Genomic DNA, 21,056 nt, shown 5'->3' with positions numbered 1-21,056 from the left:
TCAACACCATCACAAGATTGAGCAATCACAGTGATTCACGTCAAGTCAAATACGATCAGCAATGGGACCGCGCCAGTCCCGACCGTCGACCGCGCCAGTCCCGACCGTCGACCGCGCCAGTCCCGACCGTCGACCGCGCCAGTCCCGACTGTAGACCGCGCCAGTTGGACTGTTGACTGCGCCAGTTCCGACTGTATCAGTTTAAAGGAAAGAGGTAGATTAATCCAGACACAGAGTCCACAGTGGCGCTGCTTCAGTCCTCAGGGGAGCCTGAAATGGTTCACACACACATACTAACACATGGACACACACACACACATTATTGGGTAAAGCCTGTAGTGAAAGCCCAGACAAGTAAAAGCGTCTCCCCACGGCGCTCGAGATCCTTACTCTGATCTTGAATTTTTTACTGGTGTCCTCTTCCTGCAGTACCTGGCCTGGCTCCGGTGGGGACGAGCCCAGCGGACCAACTACACTGTCCAACTTCCTCTTCAGACCCTGAGGGGGCGGGGCCACACCACTGGACATAGACACGCTGGACACTGTCTCCATGGTGATCAGGCCCTCATCCAGCTAGAGAGGGGAGGGGGAGAGAGAGGGACAGAGGGAAGAGATGGAGGGGGAGAAAGGGAAATTATGCTATAACAAAACTCAGATGAGGTTGACGGAAAAGATTTTAGGTGAAGATTTAATAAGATAAGAAGGCCCAAGTCCCCACTAAAATATATTATTATATTAAAAAGGTTAAATCATGAGTATTTCTTTTTTCTTGTTACACTGCTAGTGAAGCCCATGACAGGGATATGAACGCCCATGGTGTTGCCAGTCATCTCTGTGGTGTCTGGTCCCTGTTCAGGCTTGATAGTGGGGTTGAGGACAGCCTTCTTCTCCTTGAGGTTGAGTACCAGGCCCAGCTCGGGCAGGGGCAGGCAGGAGGGACGAGTCAGACCAAACAGAGTGTAGTACAGATTCACCGCGTCACACCGTAAACGCCAGTCATGAGACGTACCTGGGGGAACAGTGACATGGCAGGGTCTGAACACATTCAACTTTACAGCTTCATTCAGCTTCATTCAACTTTACACATTCAACTTTACAGCTTGATTCAACTTTACACATTCAACTTTACAGCTTCATTCAGCTTCATTCAACTTTACACATTCAACTTTACAGCTTCATTCAACTTTACACATTCAACTTTACAGCTTCATTCAGCTTCATTCAACTTTACAGCTTCATTCAACTTTACACATTCAACTTTACAGCTGGACAAAAGTAATGTTCAGATCATTGTAAAGTTTCACTATTGTTTTCTAACCCAAGCCAATGATAGTAATACCATTGGTATGAATGGAATCACTGATACCGTGTCAAGTTAAATCCATTGGTATGAATGGAATCACTGATACCATGTCAAGTTAAATCCATTGGTATGAATGGAATCACTGATACCATGTCAAGTTAAATCCATTGGTATGAATGGAATCACTGATACCGTGTCAAGTTAAATCCATTGGTATGAATGGAATCACTGATACCATGTCAAGTTAAATCCATTGGTATGAATAGAATCACTGATACCGTGTCAAGTTAAATCCATAAAAACCCAGGAAGCGGTTTAGGAATAGGGTCTTATTTTGTCTTAGAAAAGCTTTGAGAAAACTAGAAATGCACATTATGCACAAAACTACAGTAGCTTATTCAGTTTCCAGTCATAGTTTGTGTTATCATGTACATAACATCTGATAAAATAGAGATTAACTGGTATTAACTGGTTTAAATTGAACATAACAGATCCTCAGTTGTTTTCCAAGCCAGGTGATAATAACAGTGGTGTGAATGTAATCACTGACGTTATGGTGCTGGGAATAATAACACAAACGGCAGATTATCAACAGTTTATTACTGCGAGTCATAAACTGGGTTGGCAACGAGAACGACGTTCCACTGCCAACAGTCACAACCAACCTCAGAGCATAGAAGTACATTCAAAACATATGAAATAGTACACTACAATAACAGAACACATCTACAACCCCCCAGCAGTCCAGTAAAATATCCACCTTGTTTCAAAAAGGTGCTTATTCTTCCAAACGTTACGGAAGTCTTTCAAATAACAGATTTCTGTTGGGAAGAGCGCAGTTTACAGCTCTAACTGGTTTGATGCAACAACACATAATAAGTCCATTGGCCACACTGTCTGTCTGTCTGTCTGAGACAACACCCACCAGCTCTGCGTTTCCAGACCCCTCCTGACAGACCGTGTTTGAGCAGGTTAGTGTTCTCCGAGGCTCTCAGCTGTGTTTGACCTCATTAGAACTGTAGCCAGGAGCCCCCCCCCCCCCCCCCCCCCCCAAGACATGGTCTACATCCCAAAATACACCCCATTCTCTGTATACTGCACTACACAGAGGCCTGGTCATAAGTAGCACACTATATATTTGGAGATTGGATGCCATTTGGGACACAACCCTATTGAGGCCCGTCCCAGCAGGTCCCTATATCCCTCAAGACATGGACAAACCTAGAAACATGATAAAACGTGATCCTTCTCTTCCCTGGGAGAGAAACAGATGTTTTACGACTGTTAAGAGAAAACGTCTCTCTCTTTGAAAAGACATTTCACAACGTTTGGCATCTTTTGAAACAAGGTTTATATAAGCCTGCTGGGGGATGTCCATGTAATGTGATGCTGAACATTTGCTCATAGTTTGTTATTGTAATGTAATAATGGGTCAGACTGACAGTTGAAGTTAGGACCATGGACATAATGTAATACAGGGACGTCCAAAAGTATTGGGCCAGTGACACATATTCTGGTTTTAGCTCTGTATTCCAGCACTTTGGATTTGAAATGATACAATGACTACGAGACTATGAGGTTAAAGTGCAAACATCAAATTAGACAGTTGTGCAACTCTTACCATCACAAACATTGATAAATGACTGTTGAGGTTAGCTAATTACACACATGGATTTGATTTGTGAGCAGTAACTGTCTCTGGCACTAACTCCGTCTCTGGCTGGATATCACTCCAGGTTGGGGGTTTGACTAGCCAGGTCTGAGTGGATATCACACCAGCCCCAGGTTGGGGGTTTGACTAGCCAGGCCTGAGTGGATATCACACCAGCCCCAGGTTGGGGGTTTGACTAGCCAGGCCTGAGAGGATATCACACCAGCCCCAGGTTGGGGGTTTGACTAGCCAGGCCTGAGTGGATATCACACCAGCCCCAGGTTGGGGGTTTGACTAGCCAGGTCTGAGTGGATATCACACCAGCCCCAGGTTGGGGGTTTGACTAGCCAGGCCTGAGTGGATATCACACCAGCCCCAGGTGGGGGTTTGACTAGCCAGGCCTGAGTGGATATCACACCAGCCCCAGGTTGGGGGTTTGACTAGCCAGGCCTGGGGGTCTCTGTCTGTACTGCATCTCATCAGGTTTGATTAGTTATGTCTGATCTTAAATGGCACCCTATTTGCTACATAGTACACTCCTTTTGATCCAGAGCCCAACAAGCTTTATGTGGGCTCTGGTCAAACATAGTGCACTACATAGGGAATAGGGTCCAATAGGGCTCTGGTCAACAGTGGTGCACTATATAGGGAATAGGGTCCAATAGGGCTCTGGTCAACAGTGGTGCACTATATAGGGAATAGGGTGCCATTTAAGATGTACTAAGGTCTCACCTGAGTTCATGAGTTTCCACAGCTGGTCGACCAGAGCCTCGTTGCAGAGAGGAGACTCGGCTGCTTTGGTGAAGGGAGGGTTTTTACCCAGCATGCTTAAAATCTTGTGTCTGAACGAACAGAGAGAAAGTAAAGGTTAACATCCTGTTACTTCACAGCCACAGACCATCACATAACACCTTTCCCTGACAAACCATCACATAACACCTTTCCCTGACAAACCATCACATAACACATTTCCTGGGACAAACCATCACATAACACCTTTCCCTGACAAACCATCACATAACACATTTCCTGGGACAAATCATCACATAACACCTTTCCTGGGACACACCATCACATAACACCTCTCCTGGGACACACCATCACATAACACCTTTCCTGGGACACACCATCACATAACACCTTACATGGGACAAACCATCACATAACACCTTTCCTGGGACAAATCGTCACATTAACACCTTTCCTGGGACAAATCGTCACATTAACACCTTTCCTGGGACAAATCGTCACATTAACACCTTTCCTGGGACAAATCGTCACATTAACACCTTTCCTGGGACAAATCGTCACATAACACCTTTCCCCGACAAACCGTCACATAACACCTTTCCCTGACAAACCATCACATAACACCTTTCCTGGGACAAACCGTCACATAACACCTTTCCTGGGACAAACCGTCACATAACACCTTTCCTGGGACAAACCGTCACATAACACCTTACATGGGACAAACCGTCACATAACACCTTTCCCTGACAAACCGTCACATAACACCTTTCCTGGGACAAACCATCACATAACACCTTTCCTGGGACAAACCGTAACATAACACCTTTCCTGGGACAAACCATCACATAACACCTTTCTTGGGACAAACCATCACATAACACCTTTCCTGGGACAAACCATCACATAACACCTTTCCTGGGACAAACCGTCACATAACACCTTACATGGGACAAACCGTCACATAACACCTTACATGGGACAAACCGTCACATAACACCTTTCCTGGGACAGACCGTCACATAACACCTTTCCTGGGACAAACCGTCACATAACACCTTTCCCTGACAAACCATCACATAACACCTTTCCTGGGACAAACCATCACATAACACCTTTCCTGGGACAAACCGTCACATAACACCTTTCCTGGGACAGACCGTCACATAACACCTTTCCTGGGACAGACCGTCACATTACACCTTTCCTGGGACAAACCGTCACATAACACCTTTCCCTGACAAACCGTCACATAACACCTTTCCCTGACAAACCATCACATAACACCTTTCCTGGGACAAACCATCACATAACACCTTTCCTGGGACATGGAAAATATCCACTAATAAGGGAAACAATCAGGATGAATATATTTAGATTCAAACGGCCGAGCATTAAGTATCATCAATACATTTCCTCAGACTACAGGTCTAAATGAGTTAATCAGTTGATAAATTCACTGTAACAGTCCTTGTTTTTACACAGCACTAAATAAATAACTACCCTGTTGTCTTGCTGCCTTAAGACAAAATGTCCCCATATTTTGAAGCCAGATAAATACACGATGATGCATCTTTATGTATTAGGCAGCCAACCCCACACACACACACACACACACACACACACACACACACACACACACACACACACACACACACACACACACACACACACACCACACACACACACACACACACACACACACACACACACACACAGTACCTGATGTAATGAGCCGGATCATTCTGGACCATGTTGAGCAGCCACTGCAGTTCCACGGAGCTCCTGTCAACTAGCAATAAACAGCATGTTAAAACAGACCACACACACACCTCTGTCCTGACAGCCAGGTAGGCAGGCAGGGCTGTGAGATTTATAAACATAATTCATCATCAGCAGGGATTGTGTGTGGGAGTCAGAGCGTGTTGGAAAGGGATACTCTCTAGGTAGGAGTCAGTGTGATGTTACTACTATAACAAGAAGGGATACTCTCTGGGTAGGAGTCAGTGTGATGTTACTACTATAACAAGAAGGGATACTCTCTAGGTAGGAGTCAGTGTGATGTTACTACTATAACAAGAAGGGATACTCTCTAGGTAGGAGTCAGTGTGATGTTACTACTATAACAAGAAGGGATACTCTCTGGGTAGGAGTCAGTGTGATGTTACTACTATAACAAGAAGGGATACTCTCTGGGTAGGAGTCAGTGTGATGTTACTACTATAACAAGAAGGGATACTCTCTGGGTAGGAGTCAGTGTGATGTTACTACTATAACAAGAAGGGATACTCTCTAGATAGGAGTCAGTGTGATGTTACTACTATAACAAGAAGGGATACTCTCTGGGTAGGAGTCAGTGTGATGTTACTACTATAACAAGAAGGGATACTCTCTAGATAGGAGTCAGTGTGATGTTACTACTATAACAAGAAGGGATACTCTCTGGGTAGGAGTCAGTGTGATGTTACTACTATAACAAGAAGGGATACTCTCTGGGTAGGAGTCAGTGTGATGTTACTACTATAACAAGAAGGGATACTCTCTGGGTAGGAGTCAGTGTGATGTTACTACTATAACAAGAAGGGATACTCTCTGGGTAGGAGTCAGTGTGATGTTACTACTATAACAAGAAGGGATACTCTCTGGGTAGGAGTCAGTGTGATGTTACTACTATAACAAGAAGGGATACTCTCTAGGTAGGAGTCAGTGTGATGTTACTACAATAACAAGAAGGGATACTCTCTAGGTAGGAGTCAGTGTGATGTTACTACTATAACAAGAAGGGATACTCTCTGGGTAGGAGTCAGTGTGATGTTACTACTATAACAAGAAGGGATACTCTCTGGGTAGGAGTCAGTGTGATGTTACTACTATAACAAGAAGGGATACTCTCTGGGTAGGAGTCAGTGTGATGTTACTACTATAACAAGAAGGGATACTCTAGGTAGGAGTCAGTGTGATGTTACTACTATAACAAGAAGGGATACTCTCTGGGTAGGAGTCAGTGTGATGTTACTACTATAACAAGAAGGGATACTCTCTGGGTAGGAGTCAGTGTGATGTTACTACTATAACAGGAACTCTCTACTCTCTCGGTAGACGGAGTGAAACTGTCTGGATGGAGGGAGATGAACATTTAGGGTTAAACCCCAGGATGTGTCCAAAATGGCATTACTTTAGTGCACTACTTCTGTCCAGAGCCTTATCTGAGGACAGCATGGACTGGGAGGTTGATTCATTAAGCAGTAAGACACCTTTGTGGTTTGTGGTATATGGCCAATACCACGGCTAAGGGTTTTTCTTATGCACGACGCATCGCGGAGTGCCTGGATACAGCCCTTAGCCGTGGTGTATAGGCCATACAACACAAACCCCAGAGGTGTCTTATTGCTATTATAAACTGGTTACTAATGTAATTAGCGCAGTAAATACATGTTTTTGTCCTACCCGTGGTATACGGGTATACCTCTGATATACCACGGCTGTCAGCCAATCAGCATTCAGGGCTGGAACCACACAGTTTATTATGAGGTTTATAGCAGGGAGTGTGTGTGTGTGTGTGTGTGTGTGTGTGTGTGTGTGTGTGTGTGTGCATGTTGCTTCTACAGGTGAGATGCTGTCTCTCTAGCTAGTAGCTACAGCCCACAGAGTGAAACAGACTGACGACTGAGAAAGATGCCATTCAGTCTGGATGGAGGGATATTTAGGGTCAAGGTGTTCACCCCAGAGATTAAAACAGACTGACTGGTGACAGTCTGGATGGAGAGATATTTAGGGTCAAGGTGTTCACCCCAGAGATTAAAACAGACTGACTGGTGACAGTCTGGATGGAGGGATATTTAGGGTCAAGGTGTTCACCCCAGAGATTAAAACAGACTGACTGGTGACAGTCTGGATGGAGGGATATTTAGGGTCAAGGTGTTCACCCCAGAGATTAAAACAGACTGACTGGTGACAGTCTGGATGGAGGGATATTTAGGGTCAAGGTGTTCACCCCAGAGATTAAAACAGACTGACTGGTGACAGTCTGGATGGAGGGATATTTAGGGTCAAGGTGTTCACCCCAGAGATTAAAACAGACTGACTGGTGACAGTCTGGATGGAGGGATATTTAGGGTCAAGGTGTTCACCCCAGAGATTAAAACAGACTGACTGGTGACAGTCTGGATGGAGGGATATTTAGGGTCAAGGTGTTCACCCCAGAGATTAAAACAGACTGACTGGTGACAGTCTGGATGGAGGGATATTTAGGGTCAAGGTGTTCACCCCAGAGATTAAAACAGACTGACTGGTGACAGTCTGGATGGAGGGATATTTAGGGTCAAGGTGTTCACCCCAGAGATTAAAACAGACTGACTGGTGACAGTCTGGATGGAGGGATATTTAGGGTCAAGGTGTTCACCCCAGAGATTAAAACAGACTGACTGGTGACAGTCTGGATGGAGGGATATTTAGGGTCAAGGTGTTCACCCCAGAGATTAAAACAGACTGACTGGTGACAGTCTGGATGGAGGGATATTTAGGGTCAAGGTGTTCACCCCAGAGATTAAAACAGACTGACTGGTGACAGTCTGGATGGAGGGATATTTAGGGTCAAGGTGTTCACCCCAGAGATTAAAACAGACTGACTGGTGACAGTCTGGATGGAGGGATATTTAGGGTCAAGGTGTTCACCCCAGAGATTAAAACAGACTGACTGGTGACAGTCTGGATGGAGGGATATTTAGGGTCAAGGTGTTCACCCCAGAGATTAAAACAGACTGACTGGTGACAGTCTGGATGGAGGGATATTTAGGGTCAAGGTGTTCACCCCAGAGATTAAAACAGACTGACTGGTGACAGTCTGGATGGAGGGATATTTAGGGTCAAGGTGTTCACCCCAGAGATTAAAACAGACTGACTGGTGACAGTCTGGATGGAGGGATATTTAGGGTCAAGGTGTTCACCCCAGAGATTAAAACAGACTGACTGGTGACAGTCTGGATGGAGGGATATTTAGGGTCAAGGTGTTCACCCCAGAGATTAAAACAGACTGACTGGTGACAGTCTGGATGGAGGGATATTTAGGGTCAAGGTGTTCACCCCAGAGATTAAAACAGACTGACTGGTGACAGTCTGGATGGAGGGATATTTAGGGTCAAGGTGTTCACCCCAGAGATTAAAACAGACTGACTGGTGACAGTCTGGATGGAGGGATATTTAGGGTCAAGGTGTTCACCCCAGAGATTAAAACAGACTGACTGGTGACAGTCTGGATGGAGGGATATTTAGGGTCAAGGTGTTCACCCCAGAGATTAAAACAGACTGACTGGTGACAGTCTGGATGGAGGGATATTTAGGGTCAAGGTGTTCACCCCAGAGATTAAAACAGACTGACTGGTGACAGTCTGGATGGAGGGATATTTAGGGTCAAGGTGTTCACCCCAGAGATTAAAACAGACTGACTGGTGACAGTCTGGATGGAGGGATATTTAGGGTCAAGGTGTTCACCCCAGAGATTAAAACAGACTGACTGGTGACAGTCTGGATGGAGGGATATTTAGGGTCAAGGTGTTCACCCCAGAGATTAAAACAGACTGACTGGTGACAGTCTGGATGGAGGGATATTTAGGGTCAAGGTGTTCACCCCAGAGATTAAAACAGACTGACTGGTGACAGTCTGGATGGAGGGATATTTAGGGTCAAGGTGTTCACCCCAGAGATTAAAACAGACTGACTGGTGACAGTCTGGATGGAGGGATATTTAGGGTCAAGGTGTTCACCCCAGAGATTAAAACAGACTGACTGGTGACAGTCTGGATGGAGGGATATTTAGGGTCAAGGTGTTCACCCCAGAGATTAAAACAGACTGACTGGTGACAGTCTGGATGGAGGGATATTTAGGGTCAAGGTGTTCACCCCAGAGAACTAGGCCGTGTCTGAAATGGCACGCTAGTCTCCTTGTAGAGTGCATTCGGAAAGTATTCCTTTCCACATTTTGTTACGTTACAGCCTTATTCTAAAATGGATTAAATACATGTTTTTCCTCAGTCTACACACAGTACCTCATAATGACAAAGCAAATAAAGTTTTTGAAACATTATTGCAAGTATTCAGACCCTTTGCTATAAACTCAAAATTGAGCTCAGGTGCATCCTGTTTCCATTGATCATCCTTGATGTTTCTACAACTTGATTGGAGTCCACCTGTGGTAAATTCAATTGATTGGACATGATTTGGAAAGGCACACACCTGTCTAAATAAAGGTCCTACAGTTGGCAGTGCATGTCAGAGCAAAAACCAAGCCATGAGGTGGAAGGAATTGTCCGTAGAGCTCCGAGACAGGCTTGTGTCGAGGCACAGATCTGGAGGTGACCAAGAACCTGTTTTTGGTTTGTCATTATGGGATATTGTGTGTAGATTGATGAGAAAAGAAAACAATTTAATCCATTTCAGAATAAGGCTGTAACGTAAAAAATGTGGGAAAAGTCAAGGGGTCTGAATACTTTCTGAATGCTCTGTAGTCAAGTGCACTACTTCTGGTTAGAGCCCTATGGGACTAATTCTAACCCTATGTTGATCTGGCTAAATGTAGTGCACTACATAGGGAATAGGGTGTGTCCTACCAACTTCACTACTACTAGTTTGATGTATACCTCTTGTGTAGTCCACCACAGCTTCCAGTGCTGCGACACGCACATCCACAAAGTGTCCATATTCTGCATAGGATTTAAACAGAGAGGGGTCACTGGGAATATGACCATTCTTCTGAAGCATCCGGATAGCTCTGAGACAACTGGAGAGAGGGAAGAAAGAGAGGGGGGATGGAGGAGAGAGCGAGCGAGAGCGAGAGCGAGAGAGCGAGAGAAATGGAGGCGAGAGAGGGGTCACTCAGCTATAAGCCTAATCATAGTTCCTGATTTCTAACGCACCAATACCCTTTAGGGTTAAAAAGATTTGGAGTTCTACAACTGGAAATCAAAGTTGCAGATTGTGCCTTGAAGGCATTTTGATTGATAAGATCATGCAGGTGGGAAAGTTTACCCTGGCACTCAACTAGCTTCCTGTACGGGACGTGTTTGGCAATATTTGGGGAGAGGGTACAAGGGCCAAAAAGCTTCCACACCAGCCAGTTCAACAATGACACTTTAGGTCAACCACTATTTGGTCAATCGTTTATCGATCAACACAATGTAAAACCAGCCACTAAAAGCGGACAATCAAAACACTGACATCAAGCACCCGCATTTACCACCACCACCATTTACCACCACCATTTACCACCACCACTTACCACCACTTACCACCCACATTCACCACCATCATTTACCACCACCATTTACCACCACCATTTACCACCACCCACAGGTACCACCACTAAAAACCACCATTTACAACCACCATTTATGTTTAGTTTATATAGTATAATGTATAGTGGGTATCTATGGTAGTGATTATCTCTACCTGACAGTGATGGTGTTGTGGTAGCTGGACAGTAGTGATGATCTCCTCCAGGATGTTTAGTTTATATAGTATAATGTATAGTGGGTATCTATGGTAGTGATTATCTCTACCTGACAGTGATGGTGTTGTGGTAGCTGGACAGTAGTGATGATCTCCTCCAGGATGTTTAGTTTATATAGTATAATGTATAGTGGTATCTATAGTAGTGATTATCTCTACCTGACAGTGATGGTGTTGTGGTAGCTGGACAGTAGTGATGATCTCCTCCAGGATGTTTAGTTTATATAGTGATTATCTCTACCTGACAGTGATGGTGTTGCGGTAGCTGGGCAGTAGTTTCTCCATGTTAAGAGACCGTGTGATCTCCTCCAGGATGAGGCGTACGTCTCCGTTGAGGTTGTCCACGGTGCGCACCTCGTTACTGATGCTGATGGCCGGGGTCAGGGAGTTGGTGAGGGCATCAATCAGCTCGGCACGGTAGTAGTTGTCAGAGAACTAGGGGAAAAGAGAAAGACAACAACATTAAAGCCATTAGTGCCGGGTCAGTCTGGCCCAGTGGTCAGCACAGCCAACTCCAGAACACCATACAGGATTACCAACGATGGCGATCCCTGGTCCAACACTCTCTGAACGGTTCATCTCCTTCACCCTGTCCCCTTCTATTCATTGGTCACAACAGAACAAACCCCATCTCACCTTGTTCTTCCTGTTGTCGTTGTACTTGATGAGGTCCAGGATGAAGTTGAGGACGTCTTTGGGACAGAGGTTCTGGATGTCTCTGAGCTGAGCCATGGCTACAGGCATGGTCTAGGTATAGATCAAACACAGCTCATTACACACGCCAAAATACTGGACCACTGTATTACACATTTCTTGCAATTTACAAGGAAACGAATTCAGATTTTGTCCGCCATTGTTTCCTAAAGGTTTAGGTTCTGTGACGAAGTAAAAACCTCTACAGTGTGTAACACGTATCCCATGACTGATAAGATATTTAACAAACAGACAGTCTCGTGATCTACGTTAAATACCTTCTGTAGGAAGTAGCTCTGGAAGCTGATGAAGGTGTTGGTCTTGACGATGTTTGGACAGCTCTTACAGCAGAACATCCTGGTGAACAGAGACTTCATGGCTGGAGGACCGGTCCAGGTGCTCATCATGGAGTTGGCTATCTATGAATATTAAAAACAGGAAATACGTGATACAGCTTCCTCCTCCTCTTCTATTTGAGCTGATGTGTGACAGCTAGCTATCCTGGTGAACAGGCACTTCACAGAAGAGTGGAGTTTCACTATCTAGACACAGAAGACACTAAATAATAGACGTATTAGCTAGTAATCTAACTAGGATGACACATGACACTCTGAAGGTTTCCTAGACAAAACGTTGTACTACTCATTTGAAAGTTACTGCAAGGGGACAAGAGAGTGTAACTATGATTAGATTTTCCAGAGTTCAGAACAATTGGCTTCTAGCAGAATGGCTTCTAGCCTGTTACATGAGGAAGTGACAGAGCTGAGGGTCTCCCTGCTCTCTCTCAGCAGGATATTAGAGAAGGACAGAGCTGAAGGTCTCCCTGCTCTCTCTCAGCAGGATATTAGAGAAGAACAGAGCTGAGGGTCTCCCTGCTCTATCAGCAGGATATTAGAGAAGGACAGAGCTGAGGGTCTCCCTGCTCTCTCTCAGCAGGATATTAGAGAAGAACAGAGCTGAGGGTCTCCCTGCTCTCTCAGCAGGATATTAGAGAAGGACAGAGCTGAGGGTCTCCCTGCTCTCTCTCAGCAGGATATTAGAGAAGAACAGAGCTGAGGGTCTCCCTGCTCTCTCTCAGCAGGATATTAGAGAAGGACAGAGCTGAGGGTCTACCTGCTCTCTCTCAGCAGGATATTAGAGAGAAGGACAGAGCTGAAGGTCTCCCTGCTCTCTCTCAGCAGGATATTAGAGAAGAACAGAGCTGAGGGTCTCCCTGCTCTCTCTCAGCAGGATATTAGAGAGAAGGACAGAGCTGAAGGTCTCCCTGCTCTCTCTCAGCAGGATATTAGAGAAGGACAGAGCTGAGGGTCTCCCTGCTCTCTCAGCAGGATATTAGAGAAGAACAGAGCTGAGGGTCTCCCTGCTCTCTCTCAGCAGGATATTAGAGAAGGACAGAGCTGAGGGTCTCCCTGCTCTCTCTCAGCAGGATTTTAGAGAAGGACAGAGCTGAGGGTCTCCCTGCTCTCTCTCAGCAGGATATTAGAGAGAAGGACAGAGCTGAGGGTCTACCTGCTCTCTCTCAGCAGGATATTAGAGAAGGACAGAGCTGAGGGTCTCCCTGCTCTCTCTCAGCAGGATATTAGAGAAGGACAGAGCTGAGGGTCTCCCTGCTCTCTCAGCAGGATATTAGAGAAGGGCAGAGCTGAGGGTCTCCCTGCTCTCTCTCAGCAGGATATTAGAGAGAAGGACAGAGCTGAGGGTCTACCTGCTCTCTCTCAGCAGGATATTAGAGAAGGACAGAGCTGAGGGTCTCCCTGCTCTCTCTCAGCAGGATATTAGAGAAGGACAGAGCTGAGGGTCTCCCTGCTCTCTCAGCAGGATATTAGAGAAGGACAGAGCTGAGGGTCTCCCTGCTCTCTCTCAGCAGGATATTAGAGAAGGACAGAGCTGAGGGTCTACCTGCTCTCTCTCAGCAGGATATTAGAGAAGGACAGAGCTGAGGGTCTCCCTGCTCTCTCTCAGCAGGATATTAGAGAGAAGGACAGAGCTGAGGGTCTCCCTGCTCTCTCTCAGCAGGATATTAGAGAAGGACAGAGCTGAGGGTCTCCCTGCTCTCTCTCAGCAGGATATTAGAGAAGGACAGAGCTGAGGGTCTCCCTGCTCTCTCTCAGCAGGATATTAGAGAAGAACAGAGCTGAGGGTCTCCCTGCTCTCTCTCAGCAGGATATTAGAGAGAAGGACAGAGCTGAGGGTCTACCTGCTCTCTCTCAGCAGGATATTAGAGAAGGACAGAGCTGAGGGTCTCCCTGCTCTCACTCAGCAGGATATTAGAGAAGGACAGAGCTGAGGGTCTCCCTGCTCTCTCTCAGCAGGATATTAGAGAAGGACAGAGCTGAGGGTCTCCCTGCTCTCTCTCAGCAGGATATTAGAGAGAAGGACAGAGCTGAGGGTCTACCTGCTCTCTCTCAGCAGGATATTAGAGAAGGACAGAGCTGAGGGTCTCCCTGCTCTCTCTCAGCAGGATATTAGAGAAGGACAGAGCTGAGGGTCTCCCTGCTCTCTCAGCAGGATATTAGAGAAGGGCAGAGCTGAGGGTCTCCCTGCTCTCTCTCAGCAGGATATTAGAGAGAAGGACAGAGCTGAGGGTCTACCTGCTCTCTCTCAGCAGGATATTAGAGAAGGACAGAGCTGAGGGTCTCCCTGCTCTCTCTCAGCAGGATATTAGAGAAGGACAGAGCTGAGGGTCTCCCTGCTCTCTCAGCAGGATATTAGAGAAGGACAGAGCTGAGGGTCTCCCTGCTCTCTCTCAGCAGGATATTAGAGAAGGACAGAGCTGAGGGTCTACCTGCTCTCTCTCAGCAGGATATTAGAGAAGGACAGAGCTGAGGGTCTCCCTGCTCTCTCTCAGCAGGATATTAGAGAGAAGGACAGAGCTGAGGGTCTCCCTGCTCTCTCTCAGCAGGATATTAGAGAAGGACAGAGCTGAGGGTCTCCCTGCTCTCTCTCAGCAGGATATTAGAGAAGGACAGAGCTGAGGGTCTCCCTGCTCTCTCTCAGCAGGATATTAGAGAAGAACAGAGCTGAGGGTCTCCCTGCTCTCTCTCAGCAGGATATTAGAGAAGAACAGAGCTGAGGGTCTACCTGCTCTCTCTCAGCAGGATATTAGAGAAGGACAGAGCTGAGGGTCTCCCTGCTCTCTCTCAGCAGGATATTAGAGAAGGACAGAGCTGAGGGTCTACCTGCTCTCTCTCAGCAGGATATTAGAGAAGGACAGAGCTGAGGGTCTACCTGCTCTCTCTCAGCAGGATATTAGAGAGAAGAACAGAGCTGAGGGTCTACCTGCTCTCTCTCAGCAGGATATTAGAGAAGGACAGAGCTGAGGGTCTACCTGCTCTCTCTCAGCAGGATATTAGAGAAGGACAGAGCTGAGGGTCTCCTTGCTCTCTCTCAGCAGGATATTAGAGAAGAACAGAGCTGAGGGTCTCCCTGCTCTCTCTCAGCAGGATATTAGAGAAGGACAGAGCTGAGGGTCTCCCTGCTCTCTCTCAGCAGGATATTAGAGAAGGACAGCTGAGGGTCTACCTGCTCTCTCTCAGCAGGATATTAGAGACGGACAGAGCTGAGGGTCTATCTGCTCTCTCTCAGCAGGATATTAGAGAAGGACAGAGCTGAGGGTCTACCTGCTCTCTCTCAGCAGGATATTAGAGAAGGTCAGAGCTGAGGGTCTCCCTGCTCTCTCTCAGCAGGATATTAGAGAAGGACAGAGCTGAGGGTCTCCCTGCTCTCTCTCAGCAGGATATTAGAGAGAAGAACAGAGCTGAGGGTCTACCTGCTCTCTCTCAGCAGGATATTAGAGAAGGACAGAGCTGAGGGTCTCCCTGCTCTCTCTCAGCAGGATATTAGAGAAGGACAGAGCTGAGGGTCTACCTGCTCTCTCTCAGCAGGATATTAGAGAAGGACAGAGCTGAGGGTCTACCTGCTCTCTCTCAGCAGGATATTAGAGAGAAGGACAGAGCTGAGGGTCTCCCTGCTCTCTCTCAGCAGGATATTAGAGAAGGACAGAGCTGAGGGTCTACCTGCTCTCTCAGCAGGATATTAGAGAAGGACAGAGCTGAGGGTCTCCCTGCTCTCTCTCAGCAGGATATTAGAGAAGAACAGAGCTGAGGGTCTACCTGCTCTCTCTCAGCAGGATATTAGAGAAGGACAGAGCTGAGGGTCTACCTGCTCTCTCTCAGCAGGATATTAGAGAAGGACAGAGCTGAGGGTCTCCCTGCTCTCTCTCAGCAGGATATTAGAGAAGGACAGAGCTGAGGGTCTCCCTGCTCTCTCTCAGCAGGATATTAGAGAAGGACAGAGCTGAGGGTCTACCTGCTCTCTCTCAGCAGGATATTAGAGAAGGACAGAGCTGAGGGTCTCCCTGCTCTCTCTCAGCAGGATATTAGAGAAGGACAGATCTGAGGGTCTCCCTGCTCTCTCTCAGCAGGATATTAGAGAAGGGCAGAGCTGAGGGTCTCCCTGCTCTCTCTCAGCAGGATATTAGAGAGAAGGACAGAGCTGAGGGTCTACCTGCTCTCTCTCAGCAGGATATTAGAGAAGGACAGAGCTGAGGGTCTCCCTGCTCTCTCTCAGCAGGATATTAGAGAAGGACAGAGCTGAGGGTCTCCCTGCTCTCTCAGCAGGATATTAGAGAAGGACAGAGCTGAGGGTCTCCCTGCTCTCTCTCAGCAGGATATTAGAGAAGGACAGAGCTGAGGGTCTACCTGCTCTCTCTCAGCAGGATATTAGAGAAGGACAGAGCTGAGGGTCTCCCTGCTCTCTCTCAGCAGGATATTAGAGAGAAGGACAGAGCTGAGGGTCTCCCTGCTCTCTCTCAGCAGGATATTAGAGAAGGACAGAGCTGAGGGTCTCCCTGCTCTCTCTCAGCAGGATATTAGAGAAGGACAGAGCTGAGGGTCTCCCTGCTCTCTCTCAGCAGGATATTAGAGAAGAACAGAGCTGAGGGTCTCCCTGCTCTCTCTCAGCAGGATATTAGAGAAGAACAGAGCTGAGGGTCTACCTGCTCTCTCTCAGCAGGATATTAGAGAAGGACAGAGCTGAGGGTCTCCCTGCTCTCTCTCAGCAGGATATTAGAGAAGGACAGAGCTGAGGGTCTACCTGCTCTCTCTCAGCAGGATATTAGAGAAGGACAGAGCTGAGGGTCTACCTGCTCTCTCTCAGCAGGATATTAGAGAGAAGAAAAGAGCTGAGGGTCTACCTGCTCTCTCTCAGCAGGATATTAGAGAAGGACAGAGCTGAGGGTCTACCTGCTCTCTCTCAGCAGGATATTAGAGAAGGACAGAGCTGAGGGTCTCCTTGCTCTCTCTCAGCAGGATATTAGAGAAGAACAGAGCTGAGGGTCTCCCTGCTCTCTCTCAGCAGGATATTAGAGAAGGACAGAGCTGAGGGTCTCCCTGCTCTCTCTCAGCAGGATATTAGAGAAGGACAGCTGAGGGTCTACCTGCTCTCTCTCAGCAGGATATTAGAGACGGACAGAGCTGAGGGTCTATCTGCTCTCTCTCAGCAGGATATTAGAGAAGGACAGAGCTGAGGGTCTACCTGCTCTCTCTCAGCAGGATATTAGAGAAGGTCAGAGCTGAAGGTCTCCCTGCTCTCTCTCAGCAGGATATTAGAGAAGGACAGAGCTGAGGGTCTCCCTGCTCTCTCTCAGCAGGATATTAGAGAGAAGAACAGAGCTGAGGGTCTACCTGCTCTCTCTCAGCAGGATATTAGAGAAGGACAGAGCTGAGGGTCTCCCTGCTCTCTCTCAGCAGGATATTAGAGAAGGACAGAGCTGAGGGTCTACCTGCTCTCTCTCAGCAGGATATTAGAGAAGGACAGAGCTGAGGGTCTACCTGCTCTCTCTCAGCAGGATATTAGAGAGAAGGACAGAGCTGAGGGTCTCCCTGCTCTCTCTCAGCAGGATATTAGAGAAGGACAGAGCTGAGGGTCTACCTGCTCTCTCAGCAGGATATTAGAGAAGGACAGAGCTGAGGGTCTCCCTGCTCTCTCTCAGCAGGATATTAGAGAAGAACAGAGCTGAGGGTCTACCTGCTCTCTCTCAGCAGGATATTAGAGAAGGACAGAGCTGAGGGTCTCCCTGCTCTCTCTCAGCAGGATATTAGAGAAGGACAGAGCTGAGGGTCTCCCTGCTCTCTCTCAGCAGGATATTAGAGAGAAGGACAGAGCTGAGGGTCTCCCTGCTCTCTCTCAGCAGGATATTAGAGAGAAGAACAGAGCTGAGGGTCTACCTGCTCTCTCTCAGCAGGATATTAGAGAGAAGAACAGAGCTGAGGGTCTCCCTGCTCTCTCTCAGCAGGATATTAGAGAGAAGGACAGAGCTGAGGGCAAGGTAAACACAAGGCCCTGGGGTGGACGGGTGTGTGTATATGTGAGTGTGTGTATCTAAGTGTGGGTGTGGACTCTGCTTGGACTTGCCTTAAGCCTTTCCTGCCGGCTCCCACTCTTTCAACAAAGACAGCCTATCACCGGCCTGCCAAGGCTATCAGGGTTACCCGTTAACATCCTGTGGTCTGAAAGACCATCAACTAGCTAAATTCAATTCTGGAAGCCAATGAAACCTGATGGAACTCCACATCCATTTTTGATTTTAAGGAAATATGGGTTCAGATGAAAATATTATAAATGGAGGAAATCAATCAGATATAGGAGGATAACGTTCTACAGGGGTTGTGGAATTAGGTTTTAAAAGAAGAACGAAGACTAGGAAGGTTAGTGGCCTAATGGCACAGCAGTCCCCTTGACTTAGAATAAAGGAATGATGTGCTCAACTCTGGATTCATCACACTAAAACCCTACCATGGTTAATGAATCAATGGAGGGATAAAGATGGATGGGTGGGTGAAGTGTACTTCTTACCTTGGCGAGGCAGAAGCAGGCCCCCTGGCGGACCTTGTAGAAACACTGGTCCTGTTCTAGGATGTCAGTGAGGGCCAGACGGGAGGCCGGCGTGGGGAACTTCTCCAGGGCTAAAATAGACTCCTCCTGGGCCACTACGTCCCGTTCGTACCTGAGGAAGATAGTTCTGAACCATGAAGAATACTTCCAGGACAAGCAAACACACCTTTTCTAGTTCGCATTGAACTTCATGTTGAAATGTCAGATCTATAGCTTGTGCAATCATTGCTCTGTGGCGTGATCTGTGGTCACGGCTCTGTGGCGTGATCTGTGGTCACGGCTCTGTGGCGTGATCTGTGGTCACGGCTCTGTGGCGTGATCTGTGGTCACGGCTCTGTGGCGTGATCTGTGGTCACGGCTCTGTGGCGTGATCTGTGGTCACGGCTCTGTGGCGTGATCTGTAGTCATCTTTGTCATGTTTGTAAATAAGGATAGTCTTTTTTAACTTGTGCTCAAGAATACATGAAGAAACAAATCCATGCAACGGCCAGTTAATAAAAGCAAAAGGTGAAGAGTCCTGTACCTGAGCTGGTACTGCCACATGAAGTCTGCCTGCTCAAACTCCACCTTACGCAGGATAGACATGTCTGGATCGATCCGGATCCACAGCAAAGGAGAATCCGCACTGCGTGAGAAACAGAGTTGGTTGTTTTAGATTCTTTGTGGAACGGAACGAACGGAACACTTGTCTGTTAAGGAGGGTGGCTTGTCTGAATTCAACTGATTTGACTGAAAGTATGTTGATTATTTTAATGGCGAGATCCTTTATTCCCTCTGAGGCTAGGACGTAAACTACTGAGGCTAGGACGTAAACTACTGAGGCTAGGACGTAAACTACTGAGACTATGAGGCTAGGACGTAAACTACTGAGGCTAGGACGTAAACTACTGAGGCTAGGACGTAAACTACTGAGGGTAGGACGTAAACTACTGAGGGTAGGACGTAAACTACTGAGGCTAGGACGTAAACTACTGAGGCTAGGACGTAAACTACTGAGGCTAGGACGTAAACTACTGAGGCTAGGACGTAAACTACTGAGGGTAGGACGTAAACTACTGAGGGTAGGACGTAAACTACTGAGGCTAGGACGTAAACTACTGAGGCTAGGACGTAAACTACTGAGGCTAGGACGTAAACTACTGAGGCTAGGACGTAAACTACTGAGGGTAGGATATAGACCTGAAATTAAGTTACAGCCTGCGGTTTCCTCTGAGGGTAGGATGGACCAAATCTAAACCAAACAGAAGTGATTGACTGAAGCCAACACCTGCCGCTGTTTAAACAGTGGAGAGAGAAGCAGGCAGACGACACAACACCAGAGGGGTTGTTGGAGGCCTGCCTGGCTAGAGTGATGTTAAAGGTGCCCAAGACTTGGCAGGAGGGTTGCAGACAGTTGTAACTGCCTGCTGGGTTGTTGGTTAGTTTCTCACTGCTCGGTAACAGCTATAGCTGCTCTCCCCAGCTCTGTAGTATCAGTGCAGCTCTCCCCAGCCCTGTAGTATGTATCAGTGCTGCTCTCCCCAGCTCTGTAGTATGTATCAGTGCTGCTCTCCCCAGCTCTGTAGTATGTATCAGTGCTGCTCTCCCCAGCTCTGTAGTATGTATCAGTGCTGCTCTCCCCATCTCTGTAGTATGTATCAGTGCTGCTCTCCCCAGCTCTGTAGTATGTATCAGTGCTGCTCTGTAGTATGTATCAGTGCTGCTCTCCCCAGCTCTGTAGTATGTATCAGTGCTGCTCTCCCTATCTCTGTAGTATGTATCAGCGCTGCTCTCCCCAGCTCTGTAGTATGTATCAGCGCTGCTCTCCCCAGCTCTGTAGTATGTATCAGCGCTGCTCTCCCCAGCTCTGTAGTATGTATCAGCGCTGCTCTCCCCAGCTCTGTAGTATGTATCAGCGCTGCTCTCCCCAGCTCTGTAGTATGTATCAGCGCTGCTCTCCCTAGCTCTGTAGTATCAGCGCTGCTCTCCCCAGCTCTGTAGTATGCATCAGCGCTGCTCTCCCCATCTCTGTAGTATGTATCAGCGCTGCTCTCCCCAGCTCTGTAGTATGTATCAGCGCTGCTCTCCCCAGCTCTGTAGTATGTATCAGCGCTGCTCTCCCCATCTCTGTAGTATGTATCAGTGCTGCTCTCCCCAGCTCTGTAGTATGTATCAGTGCTGCTCTCCCCAGCTCTGTAGTATGTATCAGCGCTGCTCTCCCCAGCTCTGTAGTATGTATCAGCGCTGCTCTCCCCAGCTCTGTAGTATGCATCAGCGCTGCTC

At 47.3% G+C, this 21,056-nt stretch overlaps 1 protein-coding gene across 2 annotated transcripts in view; it reads right to left on the bottom strand.

Moving 5' to 3' along the window:
* LOC106598295 (transcription initiation factor TFIID subunit 2) overlaps positions 1 to 21,056 on the bottom strand; it is a 47,341-nt gene that overhangs the window by 6,095 nt on the left and 20,190 nt on the right. For both annotated transcript variants that reach the window (XM_082975961.1, XM_082975962.1), the window contains exons 16-25: positions 19,318 to 19,419; positions 18,756 to 18,906; positions 12,179 to 12,319; positions 11,844 to 11,954; positions 11,449 to 11,642; positions 10,340 to 10,479; positions 5,427 to 5,496; positions 3,687 to 3,796; positions 777 to 1,009; positions 391 to 573 (exon numbers count right to left, since the gene is read on the bottom strand). In XM_082975961.1, the coding sequence (XP_082832087.1) occupies positions 391 to 573; positions 777 to 1,009; positions 3,687 to 3,796; positions 5,427 to 5,496; positions 10,340 to 10,479; positions 11,449 to 11,642; positions 11,844 to 11,954; positions 12,179 to 12,319; positions 18,756 to 18,906; positions 19,318 to 19,419 (1,435 nt within the window). The remainder of the gene's footprint in view (positions 1 to 390; positions 574 to 776; positions 1,010 to 3,686; positions 3,797 to 5,426; positions 5,497 to 10,339; positions 10,480 to 11,448; positions 11,643 to 11,843; positions 11,955 to 12,178; positions 12,320 to 18,755; positions 18,907 to 19,317; positions 19,420 to 21,056) is intronic.

This window comes from Salmo salar, chromosome 05, assembly GCF_965601325.2.
Source record: "Salmo salar chromosome 05, fSalSal1, whole genome shotgun sequence".
NCBI classification, from domain to species: domain Eukaryota; kingdom Metazoa; phylum Chordata; class Actinopteri; order Salmoniformes; family Salmonidae; genus Salmo; species Salmo salar.
Note: the sequence above shows the minus strand (reverse complement) of the source record. Positions and strands in the feature narration are given on the sequence as shown.